This window comes from Oryctolagus cuniculus, chromosome 18, assembly GCF_964237555.1.
Source record: "Oryctolagus cuniculus chromosome 18, mOryCun1.1, whole genome shotgun sequence".
NCBI lineage: Eukaryota > Metazoa > Chordata > Mammalia > Lagomorpha > Leporidae > Oryctolagus > Oryctolagus cuniculus.
This window is the reverse complement of record NC_091449.1, coordinates 4,496,431-4,521,730: the sequence shown is the minus strand read 5'-3', so window position 1 is coordinate 4,521,730 and position 25,300 is coordinate 4,496,431. Positions and strand designations below refer to the sequence as shown.

The 25,300-nt window shown below is 64.2% G+C and overlaps 3 protein-coding genes and 1 long non-coding RNA gene across 8 annotated transcripts in view; 2 read left to right on the top strand and 2 right to left on the bottom strand.

Annotated features, from left to right (window-relative positions):
- Positions 1 to 130: 130 nt before the first annotated feature.
- Positions 131 to 5,656, top strand: TSEN34 (tRNA splicing endonuclease subunit 34). 4 transcript variants are annotated; one of them, XM_070061847.1, is made up of 5 exons: positions 131 to 267; positions 830 to 1,076; positions 1,153 to 1,378; positions 1,454 to 1,711; positions 5,437 to 5,656. In XM_070061847.1, the coding sequence occupies exons 2-5, from the start codon at positions 834 to 836 to the stop codon at positions 5,475 to 5,477; spliced, it is 768 nt and encodes a 255-aa protein (XP_069917948.1). In that variant the 5' UTR covers positions 131 to 267; positions 830 to 833; the 3' UTR covers positions 5,478 to 5,656. The 4 variants fall into 4 exon arrangements, with proteins under 4 accessions (XP_069917948.1, XP_051685479.1, XP_051685480.1 ...); XM_051829519.2 differs by lacking the exon at positions 5,437 to 5,656 and adding an exon at positions 2,978 to 3,338; XM_051829520.2 differs by lacking the exon at positions 5,437 to 5,656 and adding an exon at positions 2,978 to 3,338 and having other exon boundaries at positions 163 to 300.
- Positions 5,188 to 6,668, bottom strand: LOC138846613 (uncharacterized). The gene is made up of 2 exons (XR_011384158.1): positions 6,530 to 6,668; positions 5,188 to 5,677 (listed from the first exon to the last, which is right to left on the bottom strand). It is a non-coding gene; the product is annotated as an uncharacterized lncRNA (long non-coding RNA).
- RPS9 (ribosomal protein S9) lies at positions 6,580 to 8,984 on the top strand. 2 transcript variants are annotated; one of them, XM_070061838.1, is made up of 5 exons: positions 6,580 to 6,718; positions 6,934 to 7,055; positions 7,141 to 7,263; positions 8,031 to 8,217; positions 8,764 to 8,984. In XM_070061838.1, the coding sequence occupies exons 2-5, from the start codon at positions 6,959 to 6,961 to the stop codon at positions 8,939 to 8,941; spliced, it is 585 nt and encodes a 194-aa protein (XP_069917939.1). In that variant the 5' UTR covers positions 6,580 to 6,718; positions 6,934 to 6,958; the 3' UTR covers positions 8,942 to 8,984. The 2 variants fall into 2 exon arrangements, with proteins under 2 accessions (XP_069917939.1, NP_001164865.1); NM_001171394.1 differs by lacking the exon at positions 6,580 to 6,718 and having other exon boundaries at positions 6,959 to 7,055; positions 8,764 to 8,941.
- A 105-nt stretch (positions 8,985 to 9,089) lies between these two features.
- The window catches only part of LOC127488978 (leukocyte immunoglobulin-like receptor subfamily B member 3), a 33,744-nt gene continuing 17,533 nt past the window's right edge, over positions 9,090 to 25,300 (bottom strand). Inside the window, exons 3-11 of the mRNA XM_070062893.1 lie at positions 12,674 to 12,961; positions 12,270 to 12,572; positions 11,421 to 11,720; positions 11,090 to 11,149; positions 10,564 to 10,677; positions 10,284 to 10,320; positions 10,174 to 10,208; positions 10,035 to 10,084; positions 9,090 to 9,701 (exon numbers count right to left, since the gene is read on the bottom strand). Of these exons, the coding sequence (XP_069918994.1) occupies positions 9,564 to 9,701; positions 10,035 to 10,084; positions 10,174 to 10,208; positions 10,284 to 10,320; positions 10,564 to 10,677; positions 11,090 to 11,149; positions 11,421 to 11,720; positions 12,270 to 12,572; positions 12,674 to 12,961 (1,325 nt within the window). The 3' untranslated portion in view covers positions 9,090 to 9,563. The remainder of the gene's footprint in view (positions 9,702 to 10,034; positions 10,085 to 10,173; positions 10,209 to 10,283; positions 10,321 to 10,563; positions 10,678 to 11,089; positions 11,150 to 11,420; positions 11,721 to 12,269; positions 12,573 to 12,673; positions 12,962 to 25,300) is intronic.

Genomic DNA, 25,300 nt, shown 5'->3' with positions numbered 1-25,300 from the left:
CCGGGGAGCCGGAGGGCTGCGGCTGGGCGGGGCCGAGGGGTCCGGGGGCGGGGCGGTCCCAGCCTCCCGCCTCGCTGAGGTGGCGGAATGACGAGTCTGACGCGGGGGGTCGCCATGGGTGGGCGGAGGAAGCCGCGCGAGGCGCGCTGCGTAGGGGGCGGCTCCACCTCGGTCGGGACTTGGTGTTTACCAGGAGACCAGCTGCTTTTACCGGAGGACGGCGGGACACTCTGAGGGGAAGCAAGGACGCGGACGGACAGCTCGCAAGTGAGCTGACCCCGCCCGCGCGAGGGACGGCGGGTGCGCGGGGGCGGGGCCTCTGGCTTAGGGGTTCGGTCGTGGGGCGGGCACTCCCCGACCCGGCAGCCTGGCGGGGGGCGGGCCCAGGCTGCAGGATTGACAGGTCCCGAGAACTCCCGAACGCTGAGCGCCCTGCGCTCGGGAGGGGGCGGGGCTTCGAGCACGGAGAGCCGAACCCCGGCGGCTCCAGGGGAGTGGCCGAGCTCGGGCTTCCGGGAGGGGGCGTGGCCTCGGCGGCGCTCTGACGGGCAGGAGGCGGTGCCAAAGGTGGCCGCCCCGGAGGGGGCGTGGCGCCGCGCCTGCGTCGGTTTCTGTCTGAGGCGCGAAGGCACGGCGGCGGGTCCTGCGGTGGCGGCGCCGAGCGAGGCGCCGACCGCCGGGTGCGGAGGCTGTGCCGCGGCCAGGGCGAGGTCCCGCCCCTCCGAGGCCCGCGGGCGGCTCCGGGGCCGGGGCGGGGCTCCGGCGCGACCCCCGGGCGGCCGGCGGCGCCGCGCGGTTTGAGTGACCGCCTCGCCTTCGGCTCCCGCAGGAGGATGCTGGTGGTGGAGGTGGCGAACGGGCGCTCCCTGGTGTGGGGGGCCGAGGCGGTGCAGGCGCTGCGCGAGCGCCTGGGCGTGGGGGGCCGCACGGTGGGCGCCCTGCCCCGCGGGCCCCGCCAGAACTCGCGCCTGGGCCTCCCGCTGCTGCTGATGCCCGAAGAGGCGCGGCTGCTGGCCGAGATCGGCGCCGTGACCCTGGTCAGCGCCCCGCGCCCGGATCCGCGCCAGCACGGCCTGGTAAGGGGTCTGAGCCCGGGACCTCGGGGTCGGGCTGCACGCTGGGCGCGGGGCTGCAGCTGAGTCCGCCCCGCAGGCTCTGGCATCCTTCAAGCGCCAACAAGAGCAGAGCTTCCAGGAGCAGAGCGCCTTGGCCGTGGAGGCCCGGGAGGCCCGGCGTCAGGAGCTGCTGGAGAAGATCGCGGAGGGCCAGGCCGCCAAGAAGCAGAAGCTGGAGCAGGAGGCGGGGGCCGGCGGGGCGCGGGAGGCGGCCGCAGGGCAGGCCCAGGAGGGCCAGGCTTCCGGGGAGCAGGAGGAGGCAGGTGAGCGCGGGCCTGACCCCGGGGAGTGCAGCGTGGGGGCCGGCGACCGAGCCTAACCTCACCCCCCTGCCCCAGCCCCCTCGTCTTCCCAGCCAGGGCCTTCCGGTGGGGCGGCCCCCTTGCCCAGGTCCGCTCTGCTCGTCCAGCTGGCCACCGCCAGGCCGCGACCGGTCAAGGCCAGGCCGCTGGACTGGCGCGTGCAGTCCGAGGACTGGCCGCACGCCGGCCGGCCTGCCCACGAGCTGCGCTACAGCATCTACAGGGACCTGTGGGAGCGCGGCTTCTTCCTCAGCGCCGCGGGCAAGTTCGGCGGCGACTTCCTGGTCTACCCAGGTGAGTCTGGGCTGGGCCCCGGCCGCTGCACCGGGTCCCGGCGTAGTCGGCCTTTTTCCTTTTTTTTTTTTTTTTTGGTTTCTTCTAAAGACAGAGCAATAGAGGGGTCATGCATCCATTGGTTCATTCCCCGCATGGCTGCAAGTGCCAGGGCTGGGCCGGGCCAGGAACTCCATGGGGTACCCGGGCCTCCCACGTGGGTGGCAGGGATCCAGGGACTGGGCCATCTTCCACTGCCTCCCCAGGCGCATCAGCAGGGAGCTGGGTCCGAACAGAGTAGCCGGGACTGCAACCGGGACGCTGGGATTTCTGTTTGCCTCACATTTTTCCGACTTTTGAAACTCTTGGAAGGACAGGAACCACTGGGGAGCCCCCAAGTTCACTTAGGAGGTGGTTTGGTAGCTTTCATGAGATGTTTCCTGTGACCCCCAAGGCTCACTTGGAAATCTGTAGACAGCTGCACAGGAGTGCCCCCTGCAGGATCATCCGCAGCATTTAGAGATCGGGAGACACAGGGCCAGCAACGCGGCCTCGTGGGTAAAGCCACCGCCTGTGGTGCCGGCCTCCCATGTGGGTGCTGGTTCGAGTCCCGGCTGCTCCACTTCCGATCCAGCTCCCTGCTAATGCACCTGGGAAAGCAGGGGAAGATGGCCAAGTGCTTGAGCCCCTGCACCCACGTGGGAGACCTGGAGGAAGCTCCTAGGTTCTGGCTTTGGCCTGGCCCAGCCACTTGGGGAGTGAACCAGAGGATGAAACACCTCTCTGTCTCTCCCTCTCTGTAAATCTTTCAAATAAATGACTATATCTTTAGAAAAGTTGGAAAACAGCCAAAGAGATTATTACTAAGTTAGCAGTCAGAAAACAAAGCAATAGCTGTCAGAGGTTGATGTAGGCACCGGCACCGGGAGCCGAGCGGCAGAGACGCGCCCACCAGGGGCTCTGCCGACAGTGCCAGCGCGGTGCCGTCCCGGGGCTGCCCGAAGCCCCGCCTCCAAATACCGGAGCCGGAGCAGGCTCCGCCGCACCCCATCGGTCCACATTAGCCCCGGGGCTTTGGGGTTCTGCGTGAGTTTGGGGGGCCACGTCCTGGTCAGACCACGGCAGCGTCACCGGCGGTTCCCGGGTGGGGCTGGGAGGCCGTCCACTCCACATTTGGTTGTTTGCGTCGGATAGCGACGAGGAAGGATAAGAGCGATCGCCCCCCTGTGCAAGTACGGCAGCCGGGGCCGTGTCGCTGCCCGGCGCCTACCTGCCTCTCTCCCTCAGGCGACCCGCTCCGTTTCCACGCGCACTACATCGCCCAGTGCTGGGCCCCCGACGACCCCATCCCCCTGCAGGACCTGGTCTCTGCCGGCCGCCTGGGCACCAGCGTGAGGAAGACCGTGCTGCTCTGCTCCCCACAGCCCGGCGGCAAGGTGGTCTACACCTCCCTGCAGTGGGCCGGCCTGCAGTGAGCGCCCTGGCCCGTCGGACTCTGCATCCTTCCGGCTCCCCGCCGCGAGCTCTCAGTGGCTGTGCTGGTGTCGTTGTGACCGGTTCCCAAACTGTGGGCTTCTGGGACCCGGCGTGTTCATCTGTTCCTGCAGGGCCTCGGTCCCAGGAGGCCTCAATAAACTTGTGGACTCACCCTGAGTTTGTGGCTGCAGTCCTGGGAGGTGACATGTGGGTGCTCCCATCCGCGGGGACAGCTGTGGAGACGGCGTGGGGAGGCCGGGCGCCCTGCCCCGGTCCCCTTGCGCCGCAGAGGTTGTACAGAGAACACTGTGCAGCCGCTGCGAGTTCAGGGCTCAGAATTTGGGGGCGTCAGTGGGGGCTTCTAGAATGTTTCCGTGTCCTGGGTGGTGCTTCAGAATTGTTTTGATGTTGTTTACTTACACGTGTATTTAAATGTTTATCTCCTTTCTATCTGAGAGAGACATCTCCCATCCACTGGTTCACTCCCCAGACGCCCACAACGGCCAAGGCCAGGCCAGGCCAAAGCCAGGAGCAGGCAACTCCGTCTGGGTCTCCCATTGGAGTGGCAGGGACCTGTGCAGCTGGGCCGTCACCTGCTGCCTCCCAGGGAGCTGGGGTCAGAAGTGTGGCCAGGACTCACACCCAGTGCTCCAGCAGGGGCCGCGGCATTCTGTCACACCACACACTCTATATTTATACTTCAGGTTTATTAAACATGTTCTGGTCTACAATTTTTAGACATGTTATAGTGTACAATTTTGATAAAAACTAAAACAAGTATGTGAGGTATTTCAAAGCTTTGTGGGGGGCTGGTGCTGTGGCACAGTGGGTTAAAGCCCTGGCCTGAAGCACCGGCATCCCATATGGGTGCCGGTTCGAGACCCGGCTGCTCCACTTCTGATCCAGCTCTCTGCTGTGGCCTGGGAAAGCAGTAGAAGATGGCCCAAGTGCTTGGGCCCTGCACCCACGTGGGAGACCCGGAAGAAGCTCCTGACTCCTGGCTTCGGATCGGCACAGCTCCGGCCGTTGTGGCCATCTGGGGAGTGAACCAACAGATGGAGACCTCTTTCTCTCTCTCTCTCTACCTCTCTCTGTAACTCTCTTTCAAATAAATAAAATCTTTAAAAAAAGCTTAGTGGAAGAATGGAATTGAAAGCTAAGTTCATTTTGGTACAAAGTAATTCTGAAATCCATGCTTGATTTATCCTAATGGACACTTTCTGAAGACGACTCGTTTACCATAAAGGCTCACGGGTTTTCGGTCCACAGTTAATGGGTGTTTGGTAGAATGTAGGGTAGGACTGTGCAACCGCCACCACAGTCCAGCTTTATTATAATTATTTTAATGTATTTGAAAGGCACAGAGAGAAGAGAGGTCCTCCATCCGCTGGTTCACTCCCCAGATGGCCACAAGGGCTGGGACTGGGCCAGGCTGCAGCCAGGAGCCTGGAGCTTCCTCCAGGTCTCCCTCATGGGCGCAGGGGCCCAGCACTGGGGTCATCTTCTGCCGCTTTCCCAGGTGGGTTAGCAGGGAGCTGGACAGGAAGTGGAGCGGCCGGGACTTGAACTGGTGCCCATATGGTATGCCGGCATCACAGGTGGCGGCTTAACCCGCTGTGCCACGGCGCCCGCCCCACGGTCAACCTCGGCCCGTTTCTGCCCTGCCTGCTTGCTGCCGCCCCTGTCCCCATGCCCGGCCGGCACGGAGCCGCCTGCTTTCTCTCTGGGGAGAGTCTGCCTGATGCAGGAGTCCCAGGGTGCCCTGTACTGCACTGGGGGCTTATCCGGTGCCCAGCTGGTTCCAGCGAGCTGTCCCGGTGAAGGACGAGGCCTTGTCCACGCAGGGTCCCTAGTTCCAGGAACGGAGGTTCCGGCGCCTCAGTGCTCAGGTGCCAGGTCGCTGAGCGAGCGGGTCCTTTAAGCTAGGACTGACTCAGGCTGAGGGGGAGAATTTGGAACTCTTCTTTTTCCAGACCACTCACTAAGCATGTTTTAAACAATGCAAGGCGACTTTCAAAAAGTTTGTGGAAAAACGGGAATTAAAAGGTGAATTTTATTTTCTTACCAAAAATGAGGTCACACCGGCCCTTGCTCTGCCTTTTGAAGAAACAAGCTTTTTTTTTTTTTTAAATAAACATTTTTTAGAAGTGACAGTGACAGCTATCAAGTTTCCCCAGATCCGTGGTAACAGAGCACAGAGCAGGTCAGGCAGAGGAGCAAACCTGCCAGGGCCCTGGTCTCCCCCTCACTGAGCTCTGCCCCTCGTGCAGGTGACGCCAGGGCTGAAGGAAACTCAGTACAGTGGCGGTGACGGCCGGCAGCGAGCCCTCCGCAGGCTCCCGGTTAGTCCCGAGCTGGACCTGCCACGCCGGCGCCCCAGCTGCCCGCGGATGCCCGGGCCCTGCCACCCTCGTGGGAGACCCGACGGAGCTCCCGGCTCGCGCTGCAGCCTGCACGGACCGGTGCCTGCAGAGTGAGCCAGTGGATGGAAGACCTCTCTCTCGCTGGCCCCTTCAAATAAATAAAGTCTATTAAAATCAGTTTTGTAAATGCACACCGCGCGTTTAGCCTGGAGCTAAGCATCTTGCCTGTGTAACGGGAGCATTGGACGAGCAGGATTACTCCGGAGAGGACGGGCTGGGATATTCCAGGGCCCGTTTCAGGCCAAGAGAGATGGAGAAACCGTCGGCTCCAGGCGGTGCCCGGGGGTCGGGGCGCATAGACCGGCGCCTGTTCTGGAGCCCTCCCATCCCGGGGAGGCCCCGGCGCCGCCCTCGACATCGGCCGCAGGGCCCAGGCAGGGAGCCCTCACCCACCGCGCTCTCCAAGGCGCCGTGCAGGCCCGCACCCTCCTGGGCATCCCGGGAGGCAGCAGGCCACGGCGCGGGCTCCGCTGCTCACTGGGGGCCAGGAGGGCGCCCTGGGCTCCCGCAGAGGGGGTGGGCTCGGATGGTGCCCTGGGATCCCGCAGAGGGGACACAGACGGCGCCCTGGGCTCCCACGGAGAGACCCGAACGACGCTCTGAGCTCCCACGGAAGGGGGACCCGGAGGGTGCCCTGGGCTCCCACGGGGGGACCCGGACGGCGCCCCGGGCTCCCACGGGGGGGACACGGTGGCGCCCCGGGCTCCCACGGCGGTGACACGGTGGCGCCCTGGGCTCCCACGGGGGGACCCGGACGGCGCCCCGGGCTCCCACGGCGGTGACACGGTGGCGCCCTGGGCTCCCACGGGGTGACCCGGACGGCGCCCCGGACTCCCACGGGGGGGACCCGGACGGCGCCCTGGACTCCCACGGGACGCCGGGACCCCGGGCTAAGCGGCGTGACTTTAAACAACAGCCCACGGCGGTGCCGCCGGCCCACCTCGCGTCCGGAACACGCCCGGTCCTCCCAGCGCGGCACTCTAGCCCAGCGTCTCGTTCTCCAATGCCTTTTTCTGATTGGTGCCGGCGCGCGCCGTGCGTGATGACGTCACGTCCAGGCGGCGTTGCTATAAGAGCGTGGCCGGGGCACGCGCGCTCCTCTTTCGGGCGTACGGGATCCTTCCGGGAGGTGAGCTGGGGCTGCATGTGTGGTAGGCCGGGCCTGGTCGCCGTGGTCTTGCTGGCTTTACGCGCTGCCGCTGGCGCTCCTGGAGGGGACGGGAGGAGAGAGTGCGCGGGAGGGACGTTTGCACGCGGCGTGCGGTCCTGCGAGGCCGAGGTCCGGTTCTCGCGAGATCTGCCCCGCGCGCCACGAGGTTACAGCGAGATTGTGTGATCGCGCAGGCGCGGACCGCGAAGCGGAGCCAACATGCCGGTGGCCCGGAGCTGGGTTTGTCGCAAGACGTACGTCACCCCGCGGAGACCCTTCGAGAAGTCCCGCCTCGACCAGGAGCTGAAGCTGATCGGTGAGCGGCGCGGCGGGGGGCAGGGCGGGGTGGGGGGGCCGCCCGCGTGGCCGCGCTGCTCACCGCCGCCCCTGCCCCGCCGCAGGCGAGTACGGGCTGCGGAACAAGCGCGAGGTGTGGAGGGTCAAGTTCACGCTGGCCAAGATCCGCAAGGCCGCCCGCGAGCTGCTGACGCTGGACGAGAAGGACCCGCGCCGGCTGTTCGAAGGTGCGTGCGGGGCGGCCCGCGCCGGGGTCCCCCTGGGCTCTCTCTGCCTCGCTGGAGCGGCCCGGCGCCCGGGAGCGGCTGCGTTTCGCCCGGGGCTCCGGCCGGGTCTCCGTTCCGTGGCGTTAACGCTCGGCTGCAGAGGTCAGCCCTCGTGAGACCGGAGGAGGTCGGGGAGGCTGCTGGCTGCTGGGGTCTCCATCGCTTCTGTGTCTCGGCTCCTGGAGTCGGGGGCACTCCTGCCGACCCGGGGGTGCTGGAGCCGCTTGTAACTGACATGATGAAAGCGGTCTGCCCTAAGGAACAGGGCGTGAGCCCTCTGTCAGCGCCCGGGCAGGGAGCCCGCGTGGCCTGGAGCCGGGTGATGTCAGTGGGGAGAGCCTGCGGGTGCAGGGTCCCAAGCACTTGGGCCATCTTCCACTGCTTTCCCAGGCCACAGCAGAGAGCTGGGTGGGAAGTGGAGCAGCCAGGACTACAAACTGGCACCCACATGGGATACTGGCACTGCAGGTCGGGGCTTTAACCCGCTGCACCACAGCGCCGGCCCCCACCAGAGGGTTCTTCAAAATCTCCTGAAGTGTATTTGGCTCTGTGGGCTCCAGCATGGGGTGCGGGCGTCCCGGTCCCTGGGCCAGGACCCCGCCGAGCTCTCACCTGCGCCGCGGACAGGGCGCACACGGGGCGGGGGCACGCTGACCGGCCCTGGGGTGGCTCTGAGGGTCGCGGGACCTCTGTGGAGCCAGAGCCCCGAGCCAGCGCTTCATCCCCAGGCAACGCCCTGCTGCGGCGGCTGGTCCGCATCGGGGTGCTGGACGAGGGCAAGATGAAGCTGGACTACATCCTGGGGCTGAAGATCGAGGACTTCCTGGAGAGGCGCCTGCAGACGCAGGTCTTCAAGCTGGGCCTGGCCAAGTCCATCCACCACGCGCGCGTGCTCATCCGCCAGCGCCACATCAGGTACCCGTGCTGGGCCCTCCCCGCGGGCCTGACCCCCCCCCCCCCCCGCCCCCTGCTGCCTCACTGAGCCTGCTGTGCTGTCCCTGTGCCCTGTGCAGCCCCTGCAGACGGTGGGTGTGAGGGTGCGGATTCCCCTGCCGACAGCTCGCGGGGGGTGGCGCAGCCTCGTCCCCCACAGCCCCGCGCAAGGGTCACTGCGGCCTGAGCCGTACACCTTGCGAAGGCCACTGCCGGGCCTGCAGGCAGCTGGACAGGTAACGGCTCCGGCGTCCCCGGCCGAGGGTGGAAACGGAGGACTGGGTTCCGCTGTCCACCTTGACCTTGGTGAATCCGCTCTCTGCACTTGACAGGGGTGGCAGGTGTGGGAGCAGTCGGTCAGCGGGCAGGCACCCCCGAGAGTAGAGTGGATGCCGGCGAGGGGAGGCCGCAGGAGGGGTCAGACCAGAGCTCCCCCGGCGGTCTGCAGTGTGTGTGGGGGGTAGTCACAGGCACATGTAGAGGAGGGGCGGGCTTCCCCTACCCTCACCTGCCCCCGCCCACCCCCAGGGTGCGCAAGCAGGTGGTGAACATCCCGTCCTTCATCGTGCGCCTGGACTCCCAGAAGCACATCGACTTCTCCCTGCGCTCGCCCTACGGCGGGGGCCGGCCCGGCCGCGTGAAGAGGAAGAACGCCAAGAAGGGCCAGGGCGGGGCGGGGGCCGGCGACGACGAGGAGGAGGACTGAGCCTCCCGCCGCGGGGGTCTGAAATAAAGGCACCCAACCTGGAGAACCTGGCCCGCGATTGATGCCGGCAGCACCCATGGGGCCCTGGGAGGGGGACTTGGGGTCGGGAGGGGTGAGCCCTGTGTTGCATTTGGCAGAGACCCGCAGAGCCAGGCCAGAGGGGAGGTGTATTAGGCAAAGGAACATGCTCATGCTTCAGCTGGTGGCTCCAGCCGCCGGGCACGGTGCTGGCCCAGGGCCCGTCCCCCCCTCCCCCCCCCGCAGTTCCTGGGTGCAGCGGGCGGGACATGTGGGAGCTGACTCAGCCTCAGGCGGGAGGGGGCCTTCCCTTTCCCAAGGGGAGAGGAGGAAGGGCTGGGCCTGGAGCCGGGAGGCCTCAGCCTGGAAGCAGACAAAGGAGGTCCTTGGGGTTGCTGTGGGGTCTGCAGAGGAACTTAATGAGCAGCTGGAAGACCCTTCCCCTGCAGTAGCCGCAGGTCCACGATGGTCTCGTTCCTGTCTGGGCCCCTCAGTAGGCCCCATGAGGGCAGCTGGCTCCAAGAAGAGGAAATGTGGAGCTGGGGGGTGGCGCAGTGCCTTCCCAGGGTCCTTGGAGCAGGGGCTGGGTCTTGTCCCGGCTAGCCTAGTGGACAGCCAGGGCGGCATACACGCAGGGCTCCTCTGGGAGCTGTCCTGACCGGGAGGAGGTCGCCCTTGTCCCCTCTGGTTGCAGAGTGTGGCTCAGCTGGGCGTAGGTCACCTGGGGGCCTTCAGCCTGGAGCTGGGAGAGTAGGGAAAGGGTGGGGTAGGGTTAGGGAGGAGTAGGGTGGAGGAGGAGAAAGGCCATGTGCGGGTGGCTGGGGAGGAAGTGGCCCCCCAGGAGATGCTGGCAGGGAGACCCACTCCTGGGGGGACGCAGCCTAGGCACCCATGGCTGGGGAAGGCAGGGTGAACGGGAGTCCATTGTGCAGGATTTGGAGAGTGCACACACACTACCTGGGGTCCAGGCCTAGCCAGAGTGGCATACAGTGTGGGGCCAAGAGCCCCCAGTGGAGGAGTGGGTGTGTCCCACGGGGAGTGGGAGGGGCTGGCTGGAGGGGACAGGACGCCTGACCTGAGTGTCCAGCGGGCTGTCCTCAGGATGCCTGTGTTTCATAGCAGCGCCTGGGAGGCCCAGAGAAGGACAGTGGTTTGGCTGAGGCCACGCTGCGTCAGGTGCTCTCCTCCCAGCCATCCCCTCCCAGGCCCCTTACCCAAGCCCTCCTGGGCCTCCGCAGTTGGGCTGGCGCTGGGGAAGCAGACATGGGGTGTTAGTGGTGTGTGGGGGGAGGTTCGGGGCAGGCTGTCTTGGAACAGGTCTCACCTCCTGTGTGGTCGTCTCCCCTTCCTGGGCTCCGACTCTGCGGGAGGTGGGAAGTCAGCCAGCAGCCCACCCTAGGACCTCCCCGGCTGCACTAAGGTCTACAGAGGACATAGGAGGGACCCACCGTTCATGTGGGGGGAACGTGCATGGGGAGAAGGGGGGAAAGAAGGTGGATGTGAGTGGGGCTTCTGGCCTGACCTGTGGCTGCGGCTCTGAGCCCCCACACCCCGTCTGCCCTGGGAACCCACTGGCCCCGGAGCCTGCGGTGTTTGCTACTCACCGGACCTGCCTTTGCAGTGACGCCTCGCTCGGAGGAGCAGGAAGAGGAGGAGGAGGCAGAGCGAGAGGAAGGCGGCCACCGAGACTCCGAGCAGCACCTTCAGCTGAGGGAGACCTGGGGTGCAGCGAGGTCCCAGTGAGGAGCGGCCTCCCCAGCACTGGCACAGTGCACATGGCCACCCCTGCTCCCCCAGGAGTCCTCACACCCGGGGGGCCCAGGCCCAGAGCCCCCCACCCCTGCTCTGCCAAGCCCTGGCCCGTGGGGGTGGTCGGGGCACTGCCCCAGGCTGCATGCCCAGGCCTTCCCCGTTCCTCAGCGAGCCCACAGCATGGGGCAGCAGGCGGCCAGCTCCAAACCCAGCCCTCCCCAAAGACCAGGGCTGCTGCTCCAGGGGGAGCATTGTGTGCCCGCCCGCCCCCCCCCCCCCCCATGCCCGGGTCTGCTCCCCTGCGGGTGAAGGAGCAGGTGCAGAGAGGGGCCTTCCCACCTCATGGTCAGGCGCAGCACAGCACAGCCCCTCACTCACCACTCACGGCAGGGGTGGGGTTGGGCTCCGTGGGGGTGAGCGGCTGACCCTCAGGGCCTCCTGGGGTGGGGACAGGGACAGGCCGTGAGGGCTGGGCTGCCATGCTCCCTACACGGCCTGCTGGCTCCTCTCCCAGGCCGGGCCCAGCACCCCAATCTGCCTCAGCCCAACCCTTCTCCAACTCAGCTGCAGGACCCCCACCAATGGCATCCGCCACCCCAAGTGCCACAGAGGGTGAACTGGGCCCTGGGGCCCCACCCCCACCCAGCCCTCTCCTGGGGACAGCACTGCACTGACCAGGACCACTGAGGACACAGGGCTGGGCCCTCACCTGACACCTCGAGCTGCAGGGGGTAGCTGGGCCATGACCACAGGTAGGGGTTGGTGCTGTGGGCGCTGTAGCACCTGTAGGTGCCCCCGTGGGCCGAGGTCACAGGACCCAGCGTGAAGGTGGCCTGAGCAGCCGTGGCCGAGCCTGAGACACGCAGGCGCTGGGGAGGGGCACCTGAGCCCACTTTGTGCAGGAGAAAGGTGTCCATCGCCTCCTCAGAGCCACAGCGCAGGGCCACCATAACTCCCAAGGGCACCGAGGGCCCCGGCTGGGCCTGCAGGGAGGGGTTCCTGTACATTCCTGGGAGAGAGGACGGCATGCGGAGGGAGCAGCCCCTCCCTCCCCTCAGGGCAGCATGGGTCTCCTGGGGTCTCTGTCCCTGCTGGCTCCACTCCCCTCCCAGAGACACAGCCCCACTGGACCTCTGGCCCAGAAATCTCTGCACTCCACAGCCCCAGGGCACAACCCGGGCCTAGCCTGGGGCAGACAGGACAGGACGGGCAGGGGCTTCCCACATGCAAGAGCATGTCCAGGGGGGCGCTGGAGTCCACCGTAGCACCTGTACCGGCCCCCAAGGGAGCCGCTCACAGGGCCCAGGAGGAACTCGGGGCTGGGGCCTGGTCAGCGCGTATCTGTCACAGCTGGGCTCACAGCAGTGAGTCAGGCTCTGTCCCCAGAGCAGCAGGGCTGAGAGGGAGGGCTCCCTGTGCAGCCCTGAGAGGGGGATGGAGCCAGGCTCAGCCACACATCCCACAGCCAGCAGGGTCTGAGCTGATCACCACCCACACAGGGTCAGAGTTCCCGAATCACCCACCCCCACCCAGGCTCCCTGGGCACTGGGCCCCTCACCTGTGACCTGAAGCTCCAGGGGATTGCTGGGCAGTGACCACACATGGGGGTAGTTGGTGTGAGCGCGGTAGCACCTGTAGATGCCCCCGTGGGTGCCGTCCACGGGGCCCAGGAGGAAGGTGGCCTGCCACACCCCAGCCCCATGGGAGAACCAGGCTTCCAGGCTGTGCAGGGGGGCGGCTCCACCCTCCTTCAGCAGATGTGCAGTGCCCGCCTCATCTGAGCCACAGGAGAGGTACACGTGCCCTCCTGACGCCACCACGGGGCTTGGCTGGGCTGACAGGGAGGGTGCCGGGAACATCCCTGCAGGGGAGGGCAGAGCCGTGTTGGGGGGCTGCTGCCCCGTGCACCCCACTTAGTGCTTCTGTGAGCTGGAGCCTCTCTAGGCAGGGGACACCCCTTACCTGTCACCACCAGGGTCAGGGGGTCACTGGGCTGGGAGAGGCCGAGCGGGGTCCGATACACACACCAGTACTGCCCTGTGTGGTAGGAGCTCATGGACGTGGTGATGGGGAAGTCAGCCTTGTGTTTGGAGTCCTGCTGGGCCTGCATTTCCCAGGGCTGAGGGCTGCCCTCTTTATACACACGATACACCTCAGCCTGCAGAGAGCCCTGGCACCAGAGGGTCACAGGGCTCCCCACGGCGACCAGGGGGCCGGGGTCGGCCCAGATGGAGGGCTTGGGGAGGGTCCCTGGAAGGGAATCAGAGCTGCAGATCCCAGGTGCCGCCCCTCCCCCACCCCATTCCCCAGCTCCACTCCCAGCCCCTCCCAGCCATCACCATCAGCCCAACCAAATGGGTTCCTTAACCCTGAGCTGCCTGGGCCCCGGGGGCTGAGCCAGGTCAGGGGAGGACTCACCCGCCTGTGCCCCATCCCCTGGTGCCCAGCACAGCCCTGGAAGAGAGGTCCCCGTGAGAGCCGCTCCCCACTCCCCACCCCTGCAGAGATGCCCAGGCCTGCCCTGGTCCTCTGAGCCCTGGGGTCCCAGCTGGGCCAGGGCGCTGTCCCCTCCACACCTGTGAGGGGTCCCATTCTCCCCGTGTCCCCAGCTCACCCAGGCAGAAGAGGGCAGTGAGGGCCGGAGTCTGAGCCCCGCCGCCCATGGTCCTGTGGAGCAGAGCAGCTGTGAGGGGCGCAGACCCAGAGCCCGGCTGGAGATGAGCAGGGAGACGTCACGGGTTCCTCATCTGCGGCCTCACAGGAAGGGGGCAGCCCCTCCCCTGCTGTCCCTGAGGACGGGGCCCAGGACAGAAAAGGCTTTGGGGACCATGGGACCAGGCCTCCACCACCGCTGCCCCCTGCGCTGTGCCTGCCTGGCACACTCCAGCCCCACCCAGGGGGTGCCCCTCATGGGCGGGGCCTAGAGGCTGCCCGGTTAGGGTTCTGGTTCTCCCTGCACAGGCCGGGTGGCCGAGACACGCACTTCCCTTTCCTGAGCTGCTGAGTGCAGTTGTGGGGGCTGGGGAGGGGGAGTGGAGGGGAAGGGGAGGGCTGGATCCCGTGGGGAGGGTGACGGAATCTTCCAGGCCTTTGGCGCTGACAGGGGGGATGAAGAAGGCACAGAGGCTGCAGAGGTGTGGCTGAGCTGCAGCCCAGCTGTGGCTGTGGCAGGTGCAGGAGGGCCCACAAAGAGGACCCGGCCTTGGGGTGGGGTCCTGCTGAGGGCTGTCGGGCCCAGGGCCTGGCGAGCAGCTGTGAGGAGGGGAGGGTGTCTGGGGGCAGAGGCCCCGAGCTACCCTAGGAACTGAGAATATGGTGGTGCCCTGACCAGCCCAGCCGGGGTCCAGTGCCGCACACCCTGTGCTGCCTGCACTGTACCGGGTTTCTCAGTAGGTAGAGGGGACTGGGAGCAGGGCACTGGGCCCGTGTGCAGATACACGCTCACGTGGGGCTGGGGGTCCCCGGCACCTGCTTCCTGAGCCCCCCACGGCCTCTCCTCCCCTGATCTGAGCACCTGGGCTCCGTGCTCCTGGATGACATCGGGGTGACGCTTCCTGTGCGACCTGAACAGTTGACGTCGTCCCCCAGCATCTCTGTGGTGGGGATGTCCGAGACCTCCCCTCTCTTGGTGGCCGTGGCTGCAGCACTCCGGTCTCAGGGTCCTGCAGTGTCCCTTCCAGATTCAGACGTGGGGACAGCACCGTTCTGGTAGACACCGCTCCTCAGAAGTCCCTAGGAGCGCCCGCTGACCCCAGAGGTGAATCAGAAGCGGTCCCGGGTCACAAACAGAATGGAAGACCCCATCCTCAGCCATGTTTGGGGTGGAGGGCAGAGGGCAGGCTCTCAGATGCCTGCACTGGGGTGGGGACCCAGGAGAGAACTATGGCGGCTCGTCACAGCCTCAGGTGGCAAGGCACTGACAGGCATCTATCCTTTCCTTAGTCCTGTGTCAGGTTGAGAGGAAGTCCCCCTCCCAGAAACAGGAGCTGGCAAAGCGTGCACTCAGTGGCGTTCACGGAAAAGCCCCAGACATTCAATGACCGGCTCTGGCCTCACCCCAGGAGGAAGCCCCACACCATGCAGCCATCAGCCCCGACAGCCCTGCCCAGACCCAGGGCTCTGTGGGCTCCCAGCCCTGGGTGTTTCTGGGAACGATGCTACGCGGGGCCCTTTGTGTGTGGCTGCACCCCCTGCCGCACACATCCTCACTCTATGGCTCCTGGGGCTCAGCAGAGTTCCCACGGAGCCAGGGACCCACCACCCCGAGCCCCGCATCCCCGGTGCACATCTGGCTCCTGTCCCTGGCCGGCCGTGCTTGGACGGATGCCTGTGTGCACAGTCCCTGGATGGTTGTCAGAGCCTCCCCCTGGCCCTCCGTGGTGAGAACGCTCCACAGAGCCTGCACTCAGCACACTGGTGAGCGCTGAGCCTGACCCTGACCCTTGCCAGGATGTGGGTCAACGGGAGCGCCTGACTCCATGCAGGGGGTGGGTTGCTCTGTGCTGTGCTGACACTGGGTCTGGTGCTTAGAGGAACTACAAGCCTCTTGCCGCAGTGGCCGAACCCTGCACATTCCAGCCGCGTCTCAGGGCTGAGATTGCCCCACACCCTGACCACACTCTGCCTGCTGTGTCTTCGAGAAGTGACCAGTGTGGTGGGCGTGGGGGTGCCTCTCTGTGGCACTATTTTCACTTCCCTTCTCTTCCACTGTGTTGCACCCTTGCTTTTCCTGTTGTGGCTTCCAGATCTTTACACAATGTGTTAGTTGTCTTTCTGTTCCCTTGATAGCTGTCCATGGTGCATAGACTTCTGAAGTTTTGGGGATGATCAAATCAGCCATTTTCCCATTTGTTCCTCGTACTTTCAGAATCACAGCTTAGACACTGTGATGAAATCTGAGGTCATATTTACCCAGGTATTTCCTTCTAGGAGTGCTTAAAATTTTTTTTAAAGACTGATTTATTTATTTCAGAGGGAGAGATGGAGAGAGAGGAGAATCAGAGGCAGAGGTTTCCCATCCAATGGCTTGCTCCCCATATGGCTGGGCGAGGCTGAAGCCAGGAGCCAGGCAGGAGCTTCTGGGTCTCCCATGTGGGTGCAGGGACCCAAGCACTTGGGTCGTTCTCTACTGCTTTCCCAGGCGCATTAGCAGGGAGCTGGATCAGAAGTGGAGCAGCCGGGACTCCAACTTGGCCATACCATATGTGATGCCGGCACTGCTGGTGTTGGCTTTACTCCCTAAGCTACGCTGTGGTGGGGTGGAGTCCCCAGCCCATAACTGGAAACACAGGAGAAGTATCCAGACGCACCCTCCGCCCCGCCTCACTGAACTCTGTGGGAAACGCAGACTTGCACCGCACAGACAAGCAGAGTAATCAGCCATCAGAGGAAGCCGGGCAGGCATCCGCACTCTTCCAGAACACCGGGTGCTGCCGTCCGCCAGAGCCGCCGTGTTGTGTGGTTTATGTTAGGTGAGCACTGAGAAATCCAGGTGACCTTGAACGTTCCGTGTCGGAAGAAACCCTGCACACACTTTCAGTCTTTCTCTTATGAGTGGTCCTCTTGGAGGGCGGAGTCCCATGGTCATCTGGGATTTTACCTTAGAGTTTGATGAGCCACAAGCTTTTTAAAATATTTATTTGAAAGTCAGAGTTACAGAGAGAAGGAGCGAGAGAGGTATCCATCTGCTGGTTCAGTCCCAATGGGCCCTCACAGCTGGAGCTCAGCTGATCCCCAGCCAGGAGCCCCGAGTTTCATCTGAGTGTCCCACATGGATGCAGGGGCTCAAGGACTTGGGCCATCTTCTGCTGCTTTCCCAGGCCATAGCAGAGAGCTGGATCAGAAGTGGAGCAGCTGAGTGTCGAACCGGTGCCCACAGGGGATGCCGGCAGGTGGCAGCTTTTACCCACTACACCACAGAGCCAGCCCAGATCCATTAATTGTGAGCTCCCATATCTGACCCCACGTGTCATCGCCTCCTTTTGGTGAGTGGAATGGTGAATCCATCTTGAGTGACAGGTGTCCCGCCCACGTCCTGCCCACTTGCTGAAGGTCAAGGGGAGCGAATCCCGGCGTTGCCCTATCGATGGGCCGTTCGACCCCGCTCCTGTGGACACTCAGGGCCACTGAGCTGTGTGCGGTCCCTGGAGAGGAACAGCACAGAACCGCACGGGAGCCTGCAGGGCGGTGGGCAGGGCTGCGGGAGGCCGGGGCCCCTTCCCAGAATGCTTGTGGGAGCCCGGGGAAGCAGCACCTCCAGCGGCCCACCAGGGTCCCTGCCCCTGAGCAGGATTCCCGCAATCCCAGGTGAGCTCCGCCCGCTTCCCAGGGCTTCTCACCGCGCATGCCCGGCCTCCCGCCTCCCCCGCCCCCGGGGCACAGCCTCTCTGACCCAGCGCTGTCCTCTCTCCAGGTCACCACTGGCCTGCAGCCCAGGTCCTTCTCTGGCTGTACCAAGCCTCCGACAGCAGAAGCCCGAGGCCCAGCAGGACCAAGCCCGCCACGCCCATGCGGATGAGATTCTCCAGGGTGAGGTCCTGGGTACTGGGGTTGGGGGCGTGCACAGAGGGGTCACCGAGGAGGGGCAGACCCACTCACCCGAGCCCCACCTCCCTGCAGCTGCCTGAGCCCTGAGTCCAGCCTGTAGCTCACTCACCAGCGGGGGAGCCTGGCTGGGGGTGCGAGGGCTGCTGGGTTCCGGTCCCCCTGAGAACAGGGACGGGATAGTGAGGAGGAGACCCCGGCCTGGTCAATACTCAGTGCTTCCCGGCCCCCATGTCTCGCGACGCAGCTCAGCATTGCTGTTGGGTGAGCTGCCTCCGGGTCTTTGTCGGGCTGCCCTGTGCTCTGGGGCCACAACGGAGCTCTGCAGGGGCCGGGCCGCGCAGCACCCACAGCCTGGCGAGATTCTCCCTATAGGAGCAGGTCCGGGGCCCACCCTGGGCCACGGCGAGGGCCCACTGCCCTGAGCAGTCTCAGTCCTGGTCTAGAGGCCTACAGAGCCCCCAGGGTGTGAGGCCCGTCCTGGGCGGGGTCCTGTCCAGCGCTGCATCTGCTCCGGCCCCTGTGGGAGCCTGGCCCGGGCTGCAGGCCAGGGTGCTGGGCAGACCCCGAGTCCCTGTGTGACCCCGTCAGGCCCTCTACAGGGACCACCAAGGGCCCTGCTGGGTCAGTAGGGAAGAGGGGCGGGGCTGCACCTGGCTCCACCCACACCTTTCTCCCTCCTGCCCTGCAGGTCCCTCTGCCCTCACTCTGGGTGTCTGGCCCAGGAGCCCAGGCCCCGCACACAATTCCCATCTATGCCTCCTCTCAGTGTCTCCGTGACCTACCCAGCTCCTGCTCAGGTGTGGCTTCCTGACTGTCACCCCAGCTCCAGGGTGGCTCTGGGCAATGAGCAGCCAGCAGCGCTGAGGCAGACACAGAGGTAGTGTCGGCAGCGTACACCTCAGCCATGAGAGGGTGGGGAATTTGACCTTGTTTCCGGGCTCCAGGGGCATCGCTCTGTTCCAGGGCTCTGGGATTCCCTCTCTATACAGACGGCATTCCTGGGCCTCCAGGGTCCCCAACACCACAGGGCCCCAGGCCTGCCCAGGGCGATCACAGAGCCTGGCTCAGCCCGGAGGCTGGGTCTGGGGAGGGTCCCTGGAAGGCAACCAGAGGCTGGGTCCCAGGACCACGTCCCCTCTCAGGCCAGGACCCTCCCAGACGCCCTCCTCACCAGGCAGGGCTGCTGTCCCCTCCCAGATGCCCGGGGTGGCCCTTGTCCCATGGCAGAAGGGGGACCCGGCACAGTGGGGGCACGCTCACCTGCCTGCACTCGGGTCCTGGGGCCCACACAGCCCTGGAGGAGAGCTCCCCGTGAGAGGGTTGCCCCTGCCCCTGCACAGGTCCTCTCCACCCCGGGACTCCTGAGCCTGGGGTCTCCAGGGAGCAGGGCCTGGCTGTTGGTGGGGGCGGGGTCCCTCCCAGAGCAGGGTCTCCCCTCCCCGTCTTCCTGTCTCCCCAGGCAGAGCAGGACCACGAGGGCGGGGGTCATGGCGTCCTCTCCGCCGGCCCAGGCACTGCGCCCGCGGCACGGACACACACCTGGTGTGGGCGCTCGGAGGCTGGTCCTCCCAGCATCGCAGGGCTGTTCCGCCCGCAGCCCCACAGGCAGGGGAACCGCACCCACCCCAGCCAGGCCCTCAGTCCCCAGGATGGGGGGCACAGGCTCCCTGCAGGGATGGGGCCCGCCCCCGCCTGTCAGCCGGCTCCGCCCTCCTCTCCCAGGGCCAGGACCCAGCATCATGGACACGGGGCCTCCCTAGTGGCCCTCCTAGTGGGCTGACTCCTGCCCCTGGGTGTCTTGTCTCCACCTTCAGTTGCTGTGCACACAGCATGCAGGATCCCAGCCCCAGGCACATTTCCCGCCAGATGTTTTGCAAGGGCCAACTTCCTTCCTGCCGTGTCCGGGCACCACGTCGCCAGCGGGCACAGGGCGCCTCCATGTGTAGCCATGTGCCATGTGTGACATTTCATGGCTGAAACTGACAGGATCCTTCCTGGAATTCCCGGGCCCAAGACTCCTGCAGGGAGCTGTGACAAATACTCGGGTGGTGGGGGCTGGCGCTGTGGCGTAGTGCGCTGGCATCCCATATGGGCACAGCTTCCTGGTCCAGAGCTGCTCTTCCGACCCCGCCCCCTGCCATGGCCGGGGAAGCAGTGGAAGGTGACCCCAGTGCTTGGGCCCTGCCCCAGAAGCAGCTCCAGGCTCCTGGCTTTGGATCGGCCCAGCTCCGGCCGTTGCAGCCATTTAGGGGGTGAACCAGCGGATGGAAGACCTCCCTCTCTGCCTCTCTCTAACTCTGCCTTCCAAACACATCTTTAACAAAACAGATTCAGATGGTGGAGAACCCTCCTACGGTTTTGTAGGTTGCTGCGTCAGAGAAAGAGGGGCCTGGATCCACAAGAACAGGTGAGTGTGGGGGAGGGGCTTCTTGGGGGGGGGAGCGGCCGCACAAGCCCAGCCGCATCCAGGGATGAGCTGCTCGGAGCCCCAGTGTCCCCGCCCGGCAGGCATCTCTGGGCTCTCAGGGGCGCTGAGACAGGAGCAGGCAGTGGGCAGTGGGCGGGCTGGGACACAGTCAGCTTGAGGTGGGAGGAGGGTGGGCGGCTGGGGGAAGCAGCAGGGTCCCAGAACCCCAACCCAACTGCTGCTGGTCAGCTCCAAGCCATTGGCTGCCGCCTGGCCACTTGGGCTAAGCCTGCACAAACAGCTCCAGAGCCACCAGGCCCTGCCTTCCCATGAGGAAACCACAAATTCCACAATGTTGTACATGCACACCTGCGCCAGCTGGAAACACCCAAGAGGGCCGCCTGAAGACACCCCCGGGACGACCATGGGGTCATCCCACGAAATTTCCGTGAGGGGTCCTCCCACTCCCATCATGCACCTCCACTCCCTGACACTTCCCCTTTTTCCAAAACAGAGCCTGGAAATGAGTGGTGCTCAAGCCCCACCCAAACTCCACCCACTTTGAATATTCAATCAAGCCACACCCAGAATGAGCACTTTGCCTCTGGCTGGCAGATGAGGCGTTGGGAGGAGGATTGGGCTGGGGACGTTGTTTCTCCCAAGGGCCGTTTGGATGTTGGCAGCATCATTCCGGGCCCGTCCTGATCATCAACTTAAAGAATTCCCTGAGTTTGAGTCGCCTGTGGCTGCCGTGGCAGGGCCTGACCACGGGACTTCCTGGTCTCCCGCGGCCTGTAGCTTGCGTGCTCCCCTGCCCTGGATGACCTGGATCGCTGAGGCCCCCATGGAGGGTTTTCTCTATGGCGTGTGTGTTGTGCCTCTGTACTCACCTCTTTCTCTCGCTCCAGCTGGCCAGATTCCTGGGGTGCACTCACGAACCCTGCGTTCCTGCACCCCTCGAGGCCTCCACGTGCATCCTTCCGTGCATCATGGGAGGAAGCAGCCGTGAGTCCAGTCTGGTGACCCCGCTGCCCACCCCGCACGAAGCCGCCCATGAGGGAGCCGCCAGCACCCCCATTGTTCACGTGGGCCCTGGGCGTGGCTGTGGTTGGGTTTGCTATGGGGGCGGGGACACGTGTGTGGGGGCTGCATCACCAGCAACGAGGTGCAGGGACCACCGAGGGCCCTTCTGGGTCAGGAGGGAAGAGGGGCGGGGCTGCACCTGGTTCTGCCCTCACCCTTCTCCCTCCTACCCTGCAGTCCCACCGCCCTCACTCTGGGTGTCTGGCCCAGGAGCCCAGGCCCCGCACACAATTCCCATCTACGCGTCCTCTCAGCGTCCCCGTGACCTACCCAGCTCCTGCTCAGGTGTGGCTTCCTGACTGTCACCCCAGCTCCAGGGCGGCACTGGGCTCTGAGCAGCCAGCAGCGCTGACGCAGACACAGCGGTAGCGCCCCGCGTACACCTCGGCCATGAGAGGGTGGGGAACGTGGCCTTGTTTCCGGGCTCCAGGGGCATCTGTCTGTCCCAGGGCTCTGGGATTCCCTCTCTATACAGACGGCATTCCTGGGCCTCCAGGGTCCCCAACACCACAGGGCCCCAGGCCTGCCCAGGGCGATCACAGAGCCTGGCTCAGCCGGGACGCTGGGTAGGGGAGGGTCCCAGGAAAGAAACCAGAGGCTGGGTCCCAGGACCACGTCCCCTCGCAGGCCAGGACCCTCCCTGATGCCCTCCTCACCAGACAGGGCTGCTGTCCCCACCCAGGCTGCCCAGGGTGGCCCTTGTCCCATGGGGGGGGGGGACCTGGCACAGTGGGGGGCACGGTCACCTGCCTGCACTCGGGTCCTGGGCCCGCACAGCCCTGGAGGAGAGCTCCCCGTGAGAGGGTTGCCCTGCCCCTGTGCCCGTCCTCTCCTCCCCGGGGCTCCTGAGCCTGGGGTCTCCAGGGAGCAGGGCCTGGCTGTGGGCGGGGGCGGGGTCCCTCCCAGAGCAGGGTCTCCCCTCCCCGTCTTCCAGTCTCCCCAGGCAGAGCAGGACCACGAGGGCGGGGTCATGGCTCCTCTCCGCCTGCCCAGGCACTGCGCCCGCGGCACGGACACACACCGGGTGTGACGCTCCGAGGGCGGGTCCTCCCACCATCCCAGGGCTGTTCCGTCCACACCCCACAGGAAGGGGCACCGCCCCCACCCCAGCCAGGCCCTCAGTCCCCAGGATGGGGAGGGCACAGGCTCCCTGCAGGGATGGGGCCCCGCCCCGCCCTGTCAGCCGGCTCCGCCCTCCTCTCCCAGGGCCAGGACCCAGCACCAAGGACACGGGCCTCCTGGAGCCGCCCCTCAGGTGGGCTGATGCGCCCCGGGGTGGGGTCGTCCCCGCCCTCAGCCCCTCCTGTGGGGTCGCAGCCCGGCCACTTCCGGAGGACGCAGGTGGGCACAGCCCCGCTCCCGCCCGGCCCGGAGGTCCCGGGGCCCGACCCAGGGCGGGGGAGGCCCGGACGCCCCCTCCGCCGCGGACGCCGCTCCCACGCCCCTCAGCCACAGCTTCCCCTGACCCGACCACCCGCTGCGGGCCCTGAGGCCTCCCAGGACCTGCGCCGCCCCCTCCCTGCCGCCTGCCCTGACTCCCGGGGGAGGCGCCCTCACTGCGTCCCCTCACACACCCCTCTGCCCTGAGCCTCAGCTTCCCCGTGTGGGCGCACACGGACTCACCTGAGGCGGCCTCGCGCACACGCACACCGACTCTGGACTGCGCATGCGCACGTCGACAAGGGATTGCGCAGTCGCACACCGCCACTGGGTTCGCGGACACAGCGTGACATGTGACTGTACATGCGCACAAGACAGGACTGCGCAAGCGCATGATGACACGCTACTGAACACACGACGACACGTGACTGCGCAGGCGCACGCCGACATGCTGTGCTCAGACGTCACTGAGGGGAGTGCCCGCTGCTTTGCCGCTGTCTCAGTAGAGGAAGAGTGCGGGTCCTTGTAGGAAACGTGAGCCCTGACTGCTGCTCTGCGCGGCCCTGCAAGTCCTCGCCAGAGCAGGTGGGCGAGAAGAAGCCTCAGAAGCGTCCGAATTGGGAAGGAAGAAGCCATGTCGTTTCTCTTGGCTGATGACGCCATCTTACCTAAGACTACCTCTCTTTGCTGATGACGTCATCTGACATATAGACAACCCAACGTCTCAACCAGAAACTGCCCTCACTGGTCACCGTCAGGTCGCAGGATCGCGGTCCACAAACGAACTCCCGTCAGCGCTCCAAGGGAGATCCACACAGCTCCACTTAGCAGAGCCCAGACCTCCAGCAGCCTGGAGTAAAACAAAACTCATGATTTACATGGAACCACAAAAGCCCCATTTGAGCAGTGGGCAAAGGACTTGAATTGACGTTCCGGAGAGAAGATGTGATGACTGACAGGAGGATGCACAATCACTCAGACAAAAACAGCTCTGTCTGTGTCTGATGAGCTGTGACTTCTGATAATGTATTGAACGCCATCGATTCTTTAGTATCAAGCGACCGGTGCCTGCCTTCACCACCACCAACCAACCGGTGTGCTCATGTCCCCTGCATTCTCTCTTCTTATAGGAACGAGTATCTTTGAGAGCGTTTTCTTGGGAGTCCATTTACGGGAGCATCCGTCCCAGGATTTCCGCATATGATGTTTCCGTCTCTGGTTTTGATAGCACTCTCTCCTTGCCCGATAAAACGTTCCTTTTTCCTGTCCTCGGGAACAGTGTATGTAAATTTGGGAGTGTGAGGGCATGCATGTGTATGTGTGTTTCCTACCTGAATAAATGTGTGGGAGGAATTCCCATGAAGCTTTGCAGCCTGGCGTTTAGACTGAGGGAGAATGTTGGATTCCCGAGTCACGGCATCGTCAGGTGTCAGGGCACGTTTTGGTCAGCCACAGTCGCCTGTACGCCGGCGCCCCCAACATTCTAATGAAGCTGACAGCTGCCGACCTCATCGTACTCTTGCTGCACGGCTTCTGCGGGCAGAGTCCTAGATACGCAGGTCTGCACCACTGCAGGAGGACGCCCGGCCCCCGGTGGATATTCTCATAGGAATACAGCAGCCAGCTCTGCCGTTCCCAGCCCAGGAGTGAACGGCGGAGTTCAGAGCCCAGAGTGAAGTAGGTGCCATCATGCAGGTGTGTGCCGGGACTCCTTGATGTCCCATGACCAGACTCACCCGGCACAGGGTTCCTAGAGCCGATCCTCACCAGTACAGGACATGTGGGTGGATTTACGACAACTCCCTGTTCCCATAGTTCGGTTCCTTCTATTTATTTATTAAAGATTTATTTATCAATATTTTTTAAAGGCAGTGTTACCGAAAGGGGGGGGGCGGCGATGTGGTCTTCCATCCACTGGTCCACTCCCCAGATGGCTGCAGTGGTTATGGTAGACCAAGCTGAAGTCAGGGGCTTGGAACTCCATCCAGGTTTCCACATGGGTGCAGGTGCCCAAGCACGTGGACTTCTCCTGCTGCTTTCTCAAGTGCATCAGCCGGGAACTGGATTCTGTGGAGCAGCTGGGACTCGAACCCGTGCTCCCGTGTGGGATCTGGCGTCTCAGGCAGCACCTTCACTCGCTGAGTCACAATGCCAGCCCAGGTTCAATTATTATTTTTCTCCCAAAGAAACCTTTCCTTTAATGAATACAAATTTCATAAGTACAACTTTAGGAATAGAGAGATTCTTCCCACACTCTCACTCCTCCTCCTCTACCCTCTCCCACTCCCAGTCCCATTCTCCACTAAGATTCATTTTCTATCAAATTTATTTTTTTAAAGCTTTATGTATTTAGTTGAAAGTCAGAGTTACAGGAGAGAGAAGGAGAAGCAGAGAGAGACAGACAGAGAGGTCTTCCATCCAGTGGTTCACTCCCCAATTGGCCACAAGAGCTGGAGCTGCACCGATCTGAAGCAAGGAGCCAGGATCTTCCCCTAGGTCTCCCAAATGAGTTCAGGAGGCCCAGGACATGGGTCATCTTCTACTGCTTTCCCAGGCCAATGCAGAGAGCTGGATCAGAAGTGGAGCAGCCAGGACTTGAACCAGAGCCCATATAGGATGCTGGTGCTTCCGGCCAGGGCGTTAAACTGCTGTGCCACAGCGCCAGTCTCTCCAATCAATTTTATACTAAGACCAACTCTATACTAAGTAAATATTTCAACAATTTGCACACACACACGCGCACACACAGTGTGGAGAACTAGTTTTACAGTTAATTCTTATAATACAACTCATGAAGATCAGAGGTCCTGCATGGGGAGTTAGTGCACAGTGATTCCTGTTGTTGATTTAACAATTAACACTCTTATGTATGATGTCAGTGATCATCCGGGGCTGTTGACATGAGCTGCCTTGGCTATGAGATCCTTTTGGAGGCCAGCGCTGTGGCATAGTGGGTTATGCCACTGCCTGCAGTGCCGGCATTCCATATAGGCGTCAGTTCGAATCCCGGCTACTCCACTTCTGATCTGGCTCTCTGACATGGCCTGGGAAAGCAGTAGAAGATGGCCCAAGTCCTTGGGCCCTGCACCTGCATGGGAGACCTGGAAGAAGCTCCTGGCTCTTGATTTCAGATCAGTGCAGCTCCAGCCATTGCGGCCTTTTGGGAAGTGAAC

Excerpts from the sequence above, each read along its gene's own strand:
- TSEN34 (XM_051829519.2), top strand. The coding sequence starts at position 834 with ATGCTGGTGGTGGAGGTGGCGAACGGGCGCTCCCTGGTGTGGGGGGCC. Across the intron at positions 1,077-1,152 it reads ATCCGCGCCAGCACGGCCTG|GCTCTGGCATCCTTCAAGCG; the intron begins GTAAGGGGTCTG and ends TCCGCCCCGCAG. Across the intron at positions 1,712-2,977 it reads CGACTTCCTGGTCTACCCAG|GCGACCCGCTCCGTTTCCAC; the intron begins GTGAGTCTGGGC and ends TCTCTCCCTCAG.
- RPS9 (XM_070061838.1), top strand. The coding sequence starts at position 6,959 with ATGCCGGTGGCCCGGAGCTGGGTTTGTCGCAAGACGTACGTCACCCCG. Across the intron at positions 7,056-7,140 it reads CCAGGAGCTGAAGCTGATCG|GCGAGTACGGGCTGCGGAAC; the intron begins GTGAGCGGCGCG and ends GCCCCGCCGCAG. Across the intron at positions 7,264-8,030 it reads CCCGCGCCGGCTGTTCGAAG|GCAACGCCCTGCTGCGGCGG; the intron begins GTGCGTGCGGGG and ends CTTCATCCCCAG.